The sequence below is a fragment of the Lygodium microphyllum genome, chromosome 25, assembly GCF_053477565.2.
Source record: "Lygodium microphyllum isolate KBCC chromosome 25, Lygodium_microphyllum_v1.1.10, whole genome shotgun sequence".
Taxonomy (NCBI): Eukaryota; Viridiplantae; Streptophyta; class Polypodiopsida; order Schizaeales; family Lygodiaceae; genus Lygodium; species Lygodium microphyllum.
This window is the reverse complement of record NC_141159.1, coordinates 68,584,184-68,597,021: the sequence shown is the minus strand read 5'-3', so window position 1 is coordinate 68,597,021 and position 12,838 is coordinate 68,584,184. Positions and strand designations below refer to the sequence as shown.

Below are 12,838 nucleotides of genomic sequence, written 5' to 3'. Positions count from 1 at the left end.
GTGGATGTAGTTATCCTATCGTGGGCTGATTTGATCTCTTGGTTGTTGGGTGTAAAGACTCTTTACACTCTCCCATGTATATATTACTTTACACATGTGAACTCACCCTAGCAGATGTAAGTGTACTATACCCTAAGTATAAATACATTCTTTTATTCTTTGTGTATACCACACTGGTACACACCTATCTGTCAACTCTCACTCTCACAATCAAGCTCCTATTGCATCTCGATTAATGTGTGTGCACTCTCTCTCTACTTCTGCTCGTACTCATCAAATTGATATCAGAGTTGATGGTCCACGCAGGCAGATGCAACATTGACAGTCGTAGGCAGTAGTCGTCAGCTGCAATCAACAGCCACAGTCGGTGCACATGCACTAGCTATGGGCAACGACAGTCGTCAGGCCCAGGTGGCTGACAAGCAACGCAGGCAGGCATCAGACGGTGGTTAGGTGGACAAGACTTGCACACGCAGCCACCAATGGATGAGACCTACATACATTGCGACAGTGAATAGGAGTAGTACACGGGGCTAGACGGACTGACGAAGGCCAATGGACTGACGAAGGCCAGGTAGCGAGCAACAGGACTGATGGAGGCCAAGCGCGCATGGCGGGCAATAGGAGACGGAGGCCAGCCGACTGACGGTCCGATTGACGGACAAGTCGCCGAGAGTCAGGACTGACAGGAGCCAGACGAGCAGGTCAACGGCCCTCTTTAATAAATCTGAAATTTTCAGTTTTTATTCCTTCTCTTCCGGGCCTTCACATGCATAAACACAGATCATAAATCTGTGCAAATTAAAATATTGAGTGCATGGGCCACAGAAATTTCGGGGATTTTCAAGTGCAAGTGATGTTTTTGCTCGGTTGAGCCACTTCCTTTTGAATTTGTGCACTCTTGGATTCCGAAATTGGGGTTTTTGCAGAATTCGTAAAATTTCTGCAACATTTGCCCACATTTGAGACTCGAGAACATGAATTGATGCAACCGGAAAAGTTTTACTCTAAAAATTTTGGGCCTTTTCACATTGGTGATATGTTTTGAGTTGATTTGAGGCTAGACTGTGAAATTTGCAGCAGATTCATTGCTGAGTGGGGGAATTTTGAACTTTGGATGCTTCAAATGTTGTAAAAGGGCAACTTCTCTTGGTATATGTATTGTTGAATACTCATTATGCAATGAAACAATGGTAAACTTGAGACTGAAATTGCAGCTTTCTTGGACACCTTGGAAGTACAAGAGTGTATACTTGCTATTACATTCAACAACCTTGCTATTGGTTGAAAGCATTCAGCCCTTTATAGCAGTTGTTTATTGCTCAAGATGGCTAGTAGTGCATCTTCATCTGACACAAAGAATCTCTTTGAGATTCGTAAATTCAATGGCAATGGTTTTGATCTTTGGAAAGTTCGTATGCAAGGTATACTCTTTCTAAAGGATTGTGATAATGCTTGAGCAGAACATAAGCTTATTGCTTTGTCAAATGAGGATTGGGCTAAAATGAATAAAAAGGCCATTACTTACATTAAAATGGCAGTTATAGATGATATCTTGGTTGATATAAAGGGGCTTGATACTGCCTATGTAGTTTGAGAGAAACTCAAGGCTACTTAATGAGAATACAACTCCTGTCAATCAGGTACATCTCATGTGAAAGTTGGTCAACTTGAAGCTTGATGAGTTTAAGCCTACCTCACAGCATTTGATACTTTCACTAGTATTTTGAGCTAACTACAAGATGCAAGCTTGCCAGCTTTTGATCCTAAATTGAGGGCTATCTTTTTGCTCATGACCTTGCCTGATTCATGGGAAGCATTGGTTTTGTCATTGAGAAATAACCCCAACTTGTCATTTGATAGTGTGTGTGGTTCTATTCTCAATGAAGAGATCAGACGCAGGCAAGTGGAAAAAACAGTGGACCAGCCTACGATGTAAAAGGAAGAACTGAAAAAAGACATAATGCTGCAAATAAGAACAAAAATCGCAGCAAAAGCAAGGAAAAATAGCAAGATGTAACTTGTTATCAATGTGGTCACAAAGGGCACAAAAAGCCTGATTGCACATACTTTAAAAGGGAATGAGAACGCAATAAGCAAGGTAATGCAAAAAGTAAAAAGAATAAGAAGGATGGTAGCTCTACCCCTAAAGAGACAAAAAGAGCAAATGTGGTATCTAGTGTTGTTATTGAGGAGATAGAAGAGGATAAAGATAATGACTTACTGGTTGCATTTTCAGATCCACATGCTATGACAGTGGAGGACATGTATAATACTAAAACGGATGTGATAGATACTTTGTTGTTAGCTCATGATGGTTTCTCACAATCGTGGATTGTTGACAACGGTGCTTCATTTCATGAAACTCCATCCTTGAAGTGTTTCTCTTCCTATGCAGATTGTTGTCGGCTCATGATGGTTTGTCACAATCGTGGATTGTTAACAGCGGTGCTTCATTTCATGAAACTCCATCCTCTTCGAGTGTTTCTCTTCCTATGTAGAAGGTCACCTTGAAAAAGTCTACCTTGGTAACAATCATGCATGTGATATTGAAGGAATAGGCACCATACACTTGACTCTAGAAAATGGTCAAGAATTGATTCTTCATGATGTTAGATATATACCTAGCATCAAGAAGAGTTTTCTTTCTGTTGGGCAGCTAGACAGCAAAGGTTACTTCATGACTTTTGGCAATGGAATGTGGAAGATACAGAAATGATCTATGCTAGTCACTAGAGGCGGTAAAAAGGAGACTATATTATCTCTACTGCAAGGCACTTCCTGGAAAGTTTATTGCAGTTACTAAAGTGCAGTTACACATGGAGTTATGACACAAGTGTCTTGGACACATGAGCCAAAAGGGTTTACAAGCACTTTCTTCACTTGGAAGAGTTGATATGAAAAACTCAAAGCTTGACTTTTGTGATGATTGTGTTCTAGGTAAACATGTAAAGAGTCCATACTCTCATGGAGCTTCTAGAAAGGCATGTATCTTGGATTTAGTCTATTCTAATGTATGCACTATGCCAATAAAAACTCATAGTGGTTTCCGTTATTTTGTGTCTTTTATTGATGACTATTCAAGAAAAATATAGATTTACCTACTTAAGCAAACAAGTGAGACATTGGATGCTTTTAAAAGGTTTTATACATTTGTTAGTACTCAAAAGGGTTTAAAATTAAAATGCATAAAAACAGATAACAAGGGAGAGAATGTATCTAAAGAATTTAATAAATTTTGTAATACAAATGGGATTAAAAGGGAGCTTACCGCTCCTTATAATCCATCCTCTAATGGTGTGGCTGAGCGAATGAATCGTACGTTATGTGAGAAGATTCGATGCATAGTGTCCACAACTAATCTCTTGCAATTGTTTTGGGAAGAGGCACTTAAAACCACGGTACATATCTGCAACCGATCTCCACACCGTGCACTTGAAAGTGGCATTCCTCAAGAGGTTTGGTTTCGCAAACCTACTTCATATGACCACTTAAAAAACTTTGGCTGTGAATGCTATGTGCACGTACATGTTGCTAGCAGAACCAAACTTGATATGAAATCTCATAGAGGCATCTTCATGGGTTATGGAGATGGGGGTGAAATGGGCTATAGAGTTTGGGTTCCAAGCATAAAAAAGGTGCTACGTAGTCAGGATGTGGTATTTAATGAGTCAAAGCTGTTGAAAAATGTCACATCTAATGACTCAAAAAAAAGAAAGTTAAATTTCAGCATGGTCAAACACTTGAACAGCCATCAACCACCCACTGAAAATTCGGCAATAAGGGGATGCTGAAAATCAACTAGAGCACCAAAATCAGCATGCTGAGAATGAATTACAGCAGCCTGAAATTGTATTACACCAACCTAAACATGTAGTTCAGCAGCCAAACAATGAGGTCATTGACATTCCTTTGGATGTGGATCCATTACCTAATAACACAAATCATTGGGTAAGAAGGTCTACATGTGTCAGAAGACCTATACAAAGATTTGGTCCTTCTTTGGACTGCATTTTGCTCACACATGAAGGTGAGCCTCTTACATATAAAGAGGCTTTAACATGTGAATTGAAGAAAAAGTGGGCACTAGCTATACAGGAAGAAATAAAGTCATTGTATCAGAATGATACTTGGGATTTGGTTACATTGCCCAAGGATAGGAAAGCCATTCCTAACAAATGGGTCTATAAAATCAAATGTATGGATGGCAAAACCCAAATACAAAGCCAAACTTGTGGCTAAGGGCTATACACAAAAGGAGGGCATTGATTTTCAAGAAGTGTTTTATTTTCGCTCCAACCTTCCTTATTTCTTTTCCTGAGCTAGAATACCACCCCTATTGGGAAAACAAGGCATCTCTCCTGTTGTCAAAATGGCCACTCTTTGAATGTTATTTGCCATTGTAGCATCTATGGACCTTGAACTTGATCAGATGGATGTTAGAACTGCATTCCTACATGGTGATCTGGAAGAAGAGCTGTACATAAAATAGCCTGAAGGTCTTATTATACAAGGAAAGGAGCATTGGGTATGTAAGCTTAAGAGAAACTTGTATGGTTTGAAACAGGCTCCTAGACAATGGTATAAAAAGTTTGATACCTTCATGCCCTCATGTGGATTTCAACAAAGTAGTGCAGATCACTACTTATATATTAAGAAGGCTGATGATGGAAGCCTTATTATACTCGTGCTTTATGTGGATGATATGCTTATTGTTGGTAAGCATAAAAGCCAGATTAATGCATTGAAAAAACAGTTGAATTCAACCTTTTCCATGAAGGATTTAGGTGTAGCTGAATACAATTTGGACATGCATGTGACAGGAGATAGAGAGCAACAGCTTTTATTTCTCTCCCAAGAAAGGTACATCAGCAAAGTACTTGATTGTTTTTCTATGGGCAGATGCTAAGCCTCTTGGTGTACCTTTACCACCATATCTTAAGCTTAGCAAGGCAGATTGCCCAAAAGACGATAAAGCAGCCAACTCTATGAAGGGTGTTCCTTATGCTTGAGCTTGTGGCTATCATGTATGCTATGGTTGCCACTAGACCTGACACTGCTCATGCAATGGGAGTTGCGAGCAGGTTTATGTCAAATCCTAGCAAAGCACATTGGGAAGCAGTGAAATGTATCTTATGGTACCTTAAGGGCACACAAAGAAAATGTATTTGCTATGGAAAGGGTACGTTAGATCTATAGGGGTATTGTGATGCAGACATGGCAGGTGACTTGGATACTCGCAAGTCTACTAGTGGATACATATTTATCTTGGCTGGTGGGGCAGTTTCTTGGTACTCTAGATTGCAAAAGATAGTAGCACTCTCTACCATTGAGGCTGAATATATTTCAGCCACTGAAGCTTCAAAAGAAGTTGTTTGGCTTGGTCATTTGGTCAAGGATTTTGGGCTGCCCACCAAAACACCTGTACTTGGATGTGATAGCCAGAGTGTTGTATGCCTAATTAAGAATGTCATGTTTCATGCACCTACCAAACATATTGATGTTCAGTGTCATTTTGTCAAACAGGTTCTAGATGATGGCCTAGTCACACTGGCTAAGATCAAATCACAAGATAACCCTGCAGATGTTCTCACTAAAAGTCTTGCAAAGGCTCCACATGAGCATTGCATTAGACTTGTGGGAGTCACTTAGAACCTTTAAGTGGGAGGTTGTTGGGTGTAAAGGCCCTTTACGCTCTCTCGTGTATCTCTCGTGTATATATTACTTTACACATGTGAACTCACCCTAGTGGGTGTAAGTATACTATACCCTAAGTATAAATATATTCTTTTATTCTTTGTGTGTACCACACTGGTACACACCTACTTGTAAACTTTCACTCACACTCTCAAGTTCCTACTACACCTCCATTGACGTGTGTGCTCTCTCTCTATATATATATTTTGCTTTGTGCTACATATTTTGCCCAAACAGTTGTACCATCATACACATGATTGTAACTCATGGTCTCATAGGTCATTTTGGCCTTTTGTAGACGTTAATGTATCATTTCATTTCATTTCTCTACTTCTGCTCGTACTCATCATTAGCTTCGACCTAGTACTTATGTCTATCAGGGTGTTGTCAGTGGTATTTATATACTTCTAGATTATATATTGAGCCTTTGCTCAATGGGCTATGCATTTGGCAGTTCTTTTCATTTACCCTTGAGACCTGCCCTATGCATGATGTCTATGCCTATTGCATATATGGTTTCTGACACAACAATTGTAACAGTCTTCAGTGCCGGTTGTTCTTGGCTTCTCCCTTCTTGATTGCTCACAAATGGTTGTTGGCATATTGCTGCAGTTTATTACAGTAGCCTGTCATTTTAGTTTTATGCATTCTATTTGAAGGCAATCACCTGGACTTGACAATCTTTTTGCTTAAAAGTTGTGGACAGCTCATTACTTTGGCATATCTCATGTCTCCCACTTGATTTAGCAATGGTTTTAGGGCTGATTTGCAAGGTATTACAACAGCCCGTCTTACCCTTTTGTGTACTTGCTTGGGTCTCATTATGGCTAGTGAATCTCGCGACAATGCTATCTTCAATATTGAGAAACTGGATGGGACTAATTATAGCTATCGGAAGACTCAGATATGGCAAGTTTTAGTGCAAAAATTGCAAGTTAGACCACTCAAAAATGGGGGTACCAAACTCGAAAACATTGTAGCTGAGAATTGGGATGAACTAGATGAGCTATGCAAGTCCACAATCATTTTACCACTCTCTAAGCAAGTCCACTACAATGTTGTAACTGAAAATCAGATCACATATGAGTTTTGGATACAGATTAAGAATCTCTATGACAAGCAGAGTCCATCTCAAATTTATTGGCTAAAACAATTGATGGACCTTCGCATGAAGGAAGGAACTTCTATGTCTCTACACTTGAATGAGTTTCACTGCATTATTAGCCATTTAGCTCTTCGCCAGAGATCAAGTTCAAGGATACTTTGCATCCTTTATTTCTACTTGGTACTCTACTTGAGTCGTGGGACACTTTTTGTATGGCTCTATGTGCTAAGGACGCGGGCTGAAATTGCAAGATGTTGAGAGTGTCCTCTTGAAAAAAGAGGTGAACAGAAAGAATATGGATGCTACCCTACCTCACACGCATCGATTGTGAGAGGCTAGCAGGATGGAAATGGTCGTGGTAGAGACTCTAACATGTCTCAATCTAGGACACATGGACAGTCTCGCAATAAGTCAGGTCTTACTTGTCATTATTGTGAGAAAGCAGGTCATATTCAGCCAAAGCGCTATAAAATACGCAGAGACAAGCGCATGGAAAAGGGAAAGGATAAAGTGCAAGACAAGAATGATAATCGCAGCATTGTGCCTAGCAAGTCTAGTGTCAAGATTGAGAAGATTAATGTAATACAACCTAATAAATCCGATGTTCTTATCTTGGCAACTTCTTCTTTGGATACTTCAGAGCTAACTGATGCTTTGTTAGGATCTACTCAGTGTTGGTTAATAGATTCAGGGGCTTCCTTTCATGTGACTCCTCATAGAAAGTGGTTTCACTCCTATCGCAATATGACTAGATCTATCTGTTTAGGTAATAACCTGGCATTGGAGATAGTTGATGTTGGTGATGTCCAATTGCGTTTTGATTCAAGCAACATGTTCACTCTTCATGATGTACATCATGTACTAGCTCTCACGAAGAGACTTATCTATGTTGGCACCTTGAAAGATACAGGGTATGTTGTCTCTTCTGGTGATTCCTCATGGAAGCTTACCCGTGGGAATCTTGTTATTGCATGAGGTGCTAAGTCTAGTACTCCCTATCCTTTGCTTGTATCTAGGTCAATTGACCAAGTTTTGGCTTTGGCTAGACTTCCACATGTATCTCTTTGGCATCGCCGCCTTGAACACATGTCTTTGAAAGAAATAAGAATGCTTACCAGTTTGCAGTATCTTTCACCCCTAGACTATAAGTGTTTTGAGTCTTGTAGTCATTGTTTATATGGCTGGCAAACACGTAGTATACATAAAAAGTCCGGCATTAGCGATGAGCTGGATGCCTTGAAAACTCAACTCAAGTAGAGCTTTGAGATGGACATAGAATAGACCTCGCATATTCTTAGAATGTGTATCACATGCGATCGCTCTAAGGGACCCCTTTATCTGTCACAAAAGGAGTATATCCAAAAAGTCCTTGAGCGGTTTCATATACATGATGATAAGCCTATTGGCTATCCTCTACCTTCCCATGTGAAGATTAGTCGGCCCGATTGTCCACAATCTAATGAGGAAAAGGTCGAGATGGCCAAGATCCCTTATGCATCCACCGTGGACAATTTGATGTATGCCACAATAGCCACTCATCCTGACATAGCATTTACAATGGAAGTTATGGCACACTATATGGCTACACCTATCAAACGGCATTGGGATGCCATCAAGGATATCATGAGATATTTGAAGGGTATAGCAGCTATATGCATCTATTATGGTGGCCAAGATTCAGGAGTTGTGGGATACACTGACTCTGATTATGCAAGACATGCAGACATTAGAAAGACCACCTTTGGCTATGTCTTCAACTTTGTTGGAGGTGTTATTTCTTAGATGTCCAAGGTGCAAAAATGCACGGCCCTATCTACTACAGAGATAAAGTATGTTGCAACCACTAAGGCTTGCAAAGAGACTCTTTGGTTAAGCCAGACCTTAGCATTATTGATGTGGTCCCTACATTGCATTTGGATTCTATGAATGCTATCCAATTAGCCAAGAATCCACACTTCCATGCGAAGACAAAACACATTGAGATGTGTTACCACTTCATCAAAGAGGTCGTTGAGGACAAGTCTATTAACCTTCTCAAGATCTCAATTAACCAAAATCTTGCAAATATGCTCACAAAAAGTCTCGATGCACCGTGTTGCCTTCCTTAGGAAGTTGATGGGCATTGGAAGAGATGACATCTTTCCTCATCCTATTGTACTTATATACATTTGTACTTTATCACTTTTTTCTTGTTCTCTCCTCACTAGGGACACATTTACTTTTAAGTGGAGGATTGTTGGGGATAAAGGTGTCTATGCCTAGCTATCCGTGTATTACTACACTAATAATATCCGCACACCTACATACTGCAGGTGGTGGGCACCTATGACTGTCACTTCATTCTTTATTCTTTTAATGACATTTCAATAAAGAAAAGGCCGGTCACACATTGTAACTATTAGAGTTTCCACATCTTATGTCTCTCTCTCTCTTGCTCTTACTTCTTCCACCATAGCTCTTGCTTCTACTCATCTGTTTCCACTCCGAACTCACTCTCTTCACTTTGATCCATACGTCACCCCACATCACCACATCACCCCATGTCGACAACCTCCCCTCAAAGCTCGGAGACCGTTAAATGAAAAGAAGTCATCTAGCTTTGGAGAATAGTGCACTCTTGGCAAAGTTATATGGCCTCCAAGCATGTTGGCCCCACCACCACTTGTGTTGCCTTCACTTGCATCCTGAGATCTATACAATGCATCTTCATGCAAGCATCCATGGTCAAAAAAATCAAATCCCTACAATCTACTATAGAGAAAGAGTGAAGATTTTGGAATCCGCTCATTTAATCATTTCTCACAGTCATCAAGAGTGGGCTCTAATACAAGTATAAAGGAGACAAAGTCCTATTTGTACAAATCAACAAAACAACATCCTATTTGCATAGCTCAACATGAGATGAGAGAATCCAAAAAGGCAAAACAGATCCTCAAAACTTTATTACAGCAATTAATGGAGATTTACACAAGTATTGGCTTCGAGAGCCCAAGTATGAACTAACACTCTTCACTTGGATTCCTCACAGCCGAGTCACCATCCAATCCAAGACAACTCTTCTATGTTGCACACTCATCCTTGATGAATCTTCAAGTGCAATCTACCATGAACACCCTGGATTGTAGATCTATCAAACAATCCAATTCGCCAACAAGATGTTTCTTCACTGATGAACAAAAGAATAAGAAGATTGTAGTTGTTGCTCACGCAAATCCACACCACAATGATCCTTGCAGCTTGCCAATGGTTCACCTTTATGCAACCTTGGAAAATGTGCAATCAGATTTTTTTAAATTCACAAGCAACCCACATTTTTTATTCTCACATTAATGTTTAAAACAATCTAGCTTTTATTGCATGTGTCATAAAAACGTTTTAATGTTGATTTCTTGGAGAAAAGGTCACATATGCAACCGACACAACATAATGTTGCCAACTGCTACTCAAACCCTAGACACCATCACCACCTGTTTCCTCAACATTTCACCAATGGTTGCATCACACAATCCAACTCTCATGAGACCCTACTGCCCACAAAGCTCTCCCACCATTCATCCGCCCTACCTATCCCATCACATCCTTGACATATGAGCACATGTATATGCTGAACACCAAAATTGGAAATGTCAAGAGGGAAAAGGACATGTAAAATCTCTATCGATGACATAGTCCTTGAATACACTCAAAGGTTATTTTGGTATCCCATTAACACATATCCTAGGCCAACCTGCAAAAATTACATGCTTTAACTAGAAAGGCACAAATATGCCTACAAGCAATGATGGCAAGGAGACAATGGTTCTTACCAACCCTAATAACACACCTCCAACAAGGCCCCCAAAAAGAGAGCCTTTACTTGCACTTCTTGTATCTGCACTCATTAGTAACAAAAAGTCAAATTTGTGTCATCTCAAAACCAAGTTAGAAAAAGGAGAAATAAAAGATAACAAGAAATTCCAATTGTAATATAACACATTAAGGAAAATACATTTAAAATTGCAAAACAAACCTTGATATTATTCTTAGCGTTGACAAGGGCACAACATACTAACTTTTTCAAATATATTTGCAATCAAGGTTGACATGTCTGATGGCGTTTGGTTGGTACCATCTAATACTAGTACGGTACTAATCGGACTTATAAATTTTAGACCTATGTCCGATGAAAAAAAAATTACATATAATTTAAAGTCTATACTTAATGTTTGAAGTTAAAATATACATTTAGAGACTTCCCTCAAAACTAAGTGCAAAAGAGAGTTAAAACAAGACTTTACTTTGAAGACTCAAGAATATAATATGAAACGGTAAACCAACAACTTTATTATGATCCAAATAGCAATCTCATACAAAAAAGGTTTACAAAATGGATCATGTTTAGTGTGACAAAGATGATCAATCTCATATGAGTCATGACATAAGCTCTAGAGTCTAAGTACTCATATCACTCTCGACATCGGAGCTAGAAGCATCCTTGCCAATACTTGAGGAGTCATTTCCCTCCTCAACAAAATCACCTTCGCTAAGTACATTGCCCTTCTCATCATACTCACATTCTCTAAGCTCTACACAGAATGTATTGATAGGTGTATTGATCATGGAGGACATACGGCATTCCAATCCATCTTCATCATCTCAGCCAGGTCCAATGTCAGGTTTGTACAATTCTTTTGTGTTGCATGAATCAAAACCCTCACATGTTTCTTCTTTTGAGGTACACGATCCGAATGGCTTTGCGTATGTGAACTTCAATAGAGAGGGCTCACAAAGCAGTTGAAATTCAGGTACATCTATAGCTTCTATTTCATTTAAGCATATCACACACGCTTCTCACTTCCCTCCCATCCCACCCTGTTCTATATCACACCGTGATCACCTCTCATCATCTTTCCAAAACCTTGGATTACACTCCACATCTGCATCATACACCCTAGGGGTTGGATCTTCCATCTCTGCTCCTAACACCTTTTCCTTCTTCACCCCAATCTCTATCTCTTTGCACCATGGTACTTCGTTAGGGGGAATGCCACCCTTTAACACAGTGCCTCTCACCTTTCAGCAAATGAGCACACCCATAACTCCTAAGCCGACTGTGATGGGCATCCCCCTCACTATACCCAGCTGCACTTCTCACAACCACTCATACGTAGGGGTTTCCATCCTCAGCTTATGGTGCGTCTTCAAACTCTCCTTGGGTTACACCTACGCAAAGATTCCCATCTTCTACTCCCCATGTTCCCATCCCATCTCCTTGGATTCCTTGTGTGGCTACCATGCCCATGCCTAGTCAACCCATCCCTACCTATGGATCCACCTTGCACACTACCCGCATGCCTCGTGAGCACTCTAGGGCCCATTCCCAAGTGTACTCCACTCTCCCATCCTACCCCCACTACACTCTTTCACACTATCCATCTCTAAGCACTACCACTCCTGTTGCAACAGCCAAGAACGCCTTTACGGATAAGACACGTTTTAACGGGTCAAATTTCACCACTTTGGTCTAATTTCATGCAACAAGTGCTTGAGTCTCAGGGTTTTTGGGACCTCGCCATTGGTCTAGAGCCTATGCCGGCGGACCCTCGACTAGCTCACCCTGATTACATCCGTCAATGGAGAGCCCGCAATGCCACAACCAATGTTGATTTGATGCAAGGATTGCTTCTTGAGTTTCACTCTCAGTTACAGCACTTCCCACTCGCATGAGAGCATTGGAGTCACCTTCTCGACTGCTATGCGGCTCGTGATCGTACTCGGCGCATCAATCTCGACTTTGAGCTTCAAGAGTTCTCTATTAAGGAAGGGAATGATTTGAAAGTCAAGCTAGCCCTAGGTCAGTCTAGCATTCATTTTTTGCACTCTTAGAGTCGGACCCATAGGATTCATTGTCCTTAGCTTTTCCATTATTTTGTCTTCCATTGCATTTACTCACACACATCCACATTCATTGCATTTATTTTGCGTTAGATTTTCTTTCTGTTATGTTTTGCTTTAGAGCATCTCACCATTAACCTTTGTGTTTTCACATTCTCATCT

At 40.3% G+C, this 12,838-nt stretch overlaps 1 protein-coding gene across 1 annotated transcript in view; it reads right to left on the bottom strand.

Annotated features, from left to right (window-relative positions):
• Window positions 1–12,838, bottom strand: part of LOC148014338 (Transmembrane proteins 14C) — a 130,323-nt gene that overhangs the window by 42,567 nt on the left and 74,918 nt on the right. Inside the window, exon 2 of the mRNA XM_087666944.1 lies at window positions 10,609–10,673. Coding sequence (XP_087523070.1) covers window positions 10,609–10,673 — 65 coding nt within the window. The remainder of the gene's footprint in view (window positions 1–10,608; window positions 10,674–12,838) is intronic.